The sequence below is a fragment of the Lathyrus oleraceus genome, chromosome 2, assembly GCF_024323335.1.
Source record: "Lathyrus oleraceus cultivar Zhongwan6 chromosome 2, CAAS_Psat_ZW6_1.0, whole genome shotgun sequence".
NCBI lineage: Eukaryota > Viridiplantae > Streptophyta > Magnoliopsida > Fabales > Fabaceae > Lathyrus > Lathyrus oleraceus.
In genome coordinates, this window is record NC_066580.1 from 135,998,135 (window position 1) to 136,003,491 (window position 5,357).

General features: G+C 34.0%; 1 protein-coding gene across 1 annotated transcript; it reads left to right on the forward strand.

Annotated features, from left to right (window-relative positions):
• Positions 1-606: 606 nt before the first annotated feature.
• LOC127118484 (uncharacterized) lies at positions 607-4,565 on the forward strand. The gene is made up of 2 exons (XM_051048695.1): positions 607-1,614; positions 3,890-4,565. Exons 1-2 carry the CDS (start codon positions 847-849, stop codon positions 4,103-4,105), a joined length of 984 nt encoding a protein of 327 aa, XP_050904652.1. The 5' UTR covers positions 607-846; the 3' UTR covers positions 4,106-4,565.
• Positions 4,566-5,357: the final 792 nt, after the last annotated feature.

Genomic DNA, 5,357 nt, shown 5'->3' on the forward strand with positions numbered 1-5,357 from the left:
CTAAATATTACTTTATTGCTTATCTCTTGTGTGTTTCGGTATTTGAATGAGCGATGATAACATTTACTTTATTTTTAATTCCATCCTCTTTAATCTATCTCATCAGCTCTTTCCGTGTAACAAATACATATGAAATATCTACACAATTTTAATTTTTATCGCATATTTGTAAAAGAATTTCCATAGTTTCATCATAAAAAAAATTAATTTTTTTAAGAAATGACTATCAAATAATGTACTGGATGACGATGACTTTTCTACCCAATTATCATATACACATTTATGGGATATAACTCTTTCAAATTCTTAAAAATTTAAATAAAATAATAATAAAATATGGGATATAAACTCTTTCAAATTCTTAAAAATTTAAATAAATAATAATAAAATATGGGATATAAACTCTTTCAAATTCTTAAAAATTTAAATAAATAATAATAAAAAAAGATAAATTAATTAAAATCATACTAGAACAAAATCAAGAATATTTCATAAAATCTAAGGGTATGAGATAAGTGCAGGTACCAGGTAAAACTATATAAATTATATTAAATTATAGTATATTCTAACGGAATATTTAAATAAATGAAAAAGGTAGAAAAATCTCATTCCCAATCCCAAATACTTGGAGCCCTAACGCGGTTCTCTTTAACTTATCAAGCATAGACACAAAGTCTACCACGCAATCTAACCCCTAATTCAACAAATCCAAATCACCAACTCACAACTTCAAACAAAAACCTCTCAGTTAAACACAATTCTTCATCACCTTCAAACCCTAATCACCTACTTTAATTTATTTCTATTAATTTCTCTTCAATTTTTTTTTTTAAATTTCCCAAATTCATGGCTACAGAAGCGAGAGCGAAGTTCCAAAACCCAGATTACCGACCCGATTTTCACCCAGAAAACACCTTGACGCCGTCGTCAACTCACGATGGTCTTCACTTCTGGCAGTTAATGATTGCCGGATCCGTCGCCGGTTGCATCGAACACATGGCAATGTTTCCCGTCGACACCGTTAAAACTCATATGCAAGCAATTACTTCTTGTCCGATTAAAGCGGTTTCCCTTCGTCAAGCTGTTCGTTCGATTCTCCAAACGGAAGGTCCTTCCGCCTTATACCGCGGTATCGGCGCAATGGGGCTTGGAGCGGGACCGGCACACGCCGTTTATTTCTCGGTTTATGAAACTTGTAAAAAACGGTTTTCGCAAGGGAACCCTAATAATTCTGTTGCTCATGCTGCTTCTGGTGTTTGTGCTACCATTGCTAGTGACGCGGTTTTTACGCCAATGGATATGGTGAAACAGAGGTTGCAGTTGAGTAAGAGTGCTTACAAGGGGGTTTTTGATTGTGTGAAGAGGGTTTTGAGTGAGGAAGGGTTTGGGGCTTTTTATGCTTCGTATAGGACTACAGTTTTGATGAATGCGCCTTTTACGGCTGTGCATTTTGCTACTTATGAGGCGGCAAAACGGGGATTGAATGAGGTTTCTCCGGAGAGTGCGGATGATGAACGGCTGATTGTTCATGCTACGGCTGGGGCGGCCGCTGGTGGTTTGGCTGCTGCTGTTACAACGCCACTTGATGTTGTTAAAACTCAACTGCAATGTCAGGTATAGTAGTAATAATAAATTATTGATTTTGAATTGCTTAGTGATAGTGCATGTCTTTAAAGTTTAGCATATGAACAAATTAACAATGTGCATTTTGAGTATTTGAGTGCTTTGCAAATGCAACAATGTTGTTAAATAGCGTAGAGGAATTTAAACAATTCTCTATTGCCTTGTGAAAGTATTGTTAAATAGTAGCTATAGAGGTGTTATAGCTTTGTTGCACTGGAATTTGAACAAGATGCTATTTTCCGCAATTAGCTATTGACAACACTAGAATGCAATAGTTATATTTGGTTGGAGCTTGGATAGTACTTTCATTGATTATTTAAGCTTATGTTTGGTTCTTTTTAGTTCCTTAGGCAAATTCGTTGTGCTTATGTGGGGATTTCATGTTTGTCATAGCAGAGGCAGTGCGCAAAAAAAGTGTAGCGATGAAATTAGTTTGGTTTTAACTGGTAGGGGATTGGTAATAGAAGGTTGAATAGTTGTATAGTTATGGTTGGGTGATTCAAATCAAACTATGTGACTGATGAGAGATTTGTAGTTAATTAGTTTTATTCTTTTAGATATAATTAATAGTATTGTTTAATTTGATCTGTAATTGGCACTGCTTAGTGGAAAAAGGTTTTAGTTATTATTGGCATTGTTAAAATGGTTAGGGAATGACTTTGGAAAACTTTGGGGAACAATTTTCTCTCAGTAGTTTTATATGTAATGTTGGTTTGAACCAATATTGTCACGTGTCCATCCCCGACATATTTGTATAGATCTTGTTAAATTGGAGGTCATAAGACATGTGAAGGGGATGGCTAAAGCTTTAAGGTGTCTTGAGTGTGTGGGTTTAGGGCACTGAATGAGGGTCAAAACCCAGCCTCAGCCCTTAGGTGCTCCAAAATTAAGTTACGGTACTGGGTTTGGGCTGTTTCAAGGTGCTGTTACGTTAGGTTCAGAGAGTTTGGTCATTGTTGCATTCTTAAATTTTTCATTCCTTTTGTGAACCTCTTCTGATTTACAGGGTTTGCTATCCTCCTCTTTTCTGTACTTAACCTCTTTCCTCATTAAATATTTTCTTCTATCTAAATAAGAAAAAGAACCTGGGTGCAAGCATACTACTAGACCATTATGCTTGCTAAGTGACAAATTTATTGTTAGAATGCAGAACATTTTAAGTAACATGTCACACACTTGCAACATTTAGTGTAGATGTAGTACTTACTTGTTTTTACTCCAACAAATATCCCCCTAATTTGGTATCATGCCTGTAAATCTAATGCAAAGATTGAGTAGTTGAAGCTGGTACACTATAATGATACCTAAGTGGCTTGTTGAAGTAGAGAATCTTATATGGGAGAAGATGAGTTGGAAAATAGGGAAAGGAGAGGAGGTTCAAAAGACATTTTCTTAATTGACGACTAGCAGGCAAGAAGTTAGTAAAATATGGTGAGAGGATTAGAAAGATGCAGCGTGTTTATCCTACTACGATATACTGTATAAAGTTTATTGTTAATTAATTTGATTATTACTAATACTTTAGTAAAATTTCATAGTTTGTTTAAAAGATATGATAGGAACCAAGTGCAGACTGCAGAGTGTAATAAATACATATGTATTGATAAACTATGTCAACGAGAGGACAAATCCCCAGTTTCTATATAATTCCAGAACTGTATAGGAATTAAAATTAAAATAACAATCAAGATGGAGAAAAACCGATAATGCCTGAGAAAATTAATGTATTCCCACCTTTCACTGAGAAGGCACAGCTTCTTGCTCAAACTTGGCACTTCACACCACTTGCTAATTCTACAATACCATTTCCTTTTGGTTACCCTCCTGCCAAATAGTAATTCTCTCTGCCCTACTTGCATCCCACTTGCTTGTCGATAGGCTATTTATTATACTCACATGTACACCAGTTAAAAGAAAGATGCATGGTTTCTATCCCACCACATATTGCAAAAGTTTATCGTTGAAAATGATAATTGATTGCTTATAAGCAACACCTTATAGTCCACCTGCTCACTTGTGCAGAACAAATGTTCCTTTCAAATTTCGTTGCGTTTTAATCACTAATATAAAATTGTGTTGTGTTTTGATCAAGTTGATACTTTATTTGGAATTTGATTGTTCTGCAACTTTTATTATATGAATATTCGTTTGGCTTCCATAGATTGAGAATGGTGGTAAGTCAAGGGGAATTAGACAGCAATATTTTTAAGCCCTATCTTTGTCTTCTCCTTCCAAAATTTATCTTGACTTTGGTTTCATGGTGCAGGGTGTGTGTGGATGTGATAGGTTCAAAAATGGTTCAATTGGCGGTGTTATTAAAACAATACTGAAAAAAGACGGATACAGAGGCCTCATGCGAGGGTGGGTTCCAAGAATGCTCTTTCATGCTCCTGCAGCCGCTATTTGCTGGTCAACATATGAAGCTGGAAAGTCCTTTTTCCAAGATTACAACGAGCAGAAAGATAGCGGAACCGTCACCTAAAAAAAATTCAAGTTAGAATATCCATCATTCTTCAGTTCCACTACTGATTACTCTGTCTGTAACATTGTTAAAGTGCTTCAAATGGATGTGAGCAAGCAAGCCTTTCCAAGTTCTTGACTTCTGTAGTCTAAATTATATGCAGAAGGCCTCGGATTAACATCCGAATGAAGAACCTGAAGAACCTGTTTTCTTATACACATTGTCAGGTGACTTAGGTTTCAGTCATTTTGTTTTTCTGGATTATCTTTTCTCTTTGGAGAGGACATTATTTAATGGAACACCTATCATAGCTGCATGATTTTTTTTATCAAAAGTTTGGTGAGACTGTAGTTTTAATTATATGAAGGTTTATTCGATATATTCTGTAATTGAGGGATCTAATTTCCCAACACAGTATTTTGTTAGCATTTGTTGAATGTTAGGGATTATAAATAAGATGGTTTTGATATTCAATAGTGTAGAGATTGCTTTTTAAAACTACCATTCTTTGATATTCAATAGTATTATTGTATGAGAATAAGAGATATTAATTGAAATAAATAATTGAAATTAAAAGGTTTTATTTAGCTTATACACGTGACTCTCCCTAGTGTATCTATTCCTTCTAACCTACCATCTTCGAACCAACATCACTTTCAACCTCCCTGTATTAATTTGTTTGCATCTAAACAATGGAAAAGATGAAACCCAATTTAGTTTCTTACTGAGTTTGATTGAATGCTTTCTCAACACATGAGTTTTCCATATTACCAATAAACATCACACAAGCCAATGTAATTTACTCTAAATAAAGACTGAGATTAACTTAAAATGCAATTTTTTCTTACTATTAAAGTAACATGACGAAGCTTTGTTATTAAACTGGTCACCTTATCAAATTTAGAAACCACAATTTTCAGTAGTTAAGAAATATTCAATCAAGTTAAATGGATTTTATTTTTTCTTATTATTCAGAAGATGACAAGATAATATAGGGAGGTTGAAACTCCATGAAAATAAGAAGGTACTCAAATTTAATTTAATTTGACTAAAATAGATGGACGATCATAAAACTGCTAGAATAAATTAAATAGATTAATCTAAGTTGACAGATTTATGAATCTAAAGTCCTATTCAAACAATTGTGTACGCCTGCAAATGGGGTGTTAAGAGAAACATATATTGTTGACTTCATTATATCAAATTTAAGGTCATTATATTTGGGTGTTGATGACACTTTATCATTACATGTTTTTTTTTATAATTTGCTTTC

What these genes read in the sequence shown, in the direction of transcription:
- LOC127118484 (XM_051048695.1), top strand. Translation starts at nt 847, where the DNA reads ATGGCTACAGAAGCGAGAGCGAAGTTCCAAAACCCAGATTACCGACCC. An exon ending in AAACTCAACTGCAATGTCAG is followed by an intron (nt 1,615 to 3,889) that starts GTATAGTAGTAA and finishes TTCATGGTGCAG; the next exon opens with GGTGTGTGTGGATGTGATAG.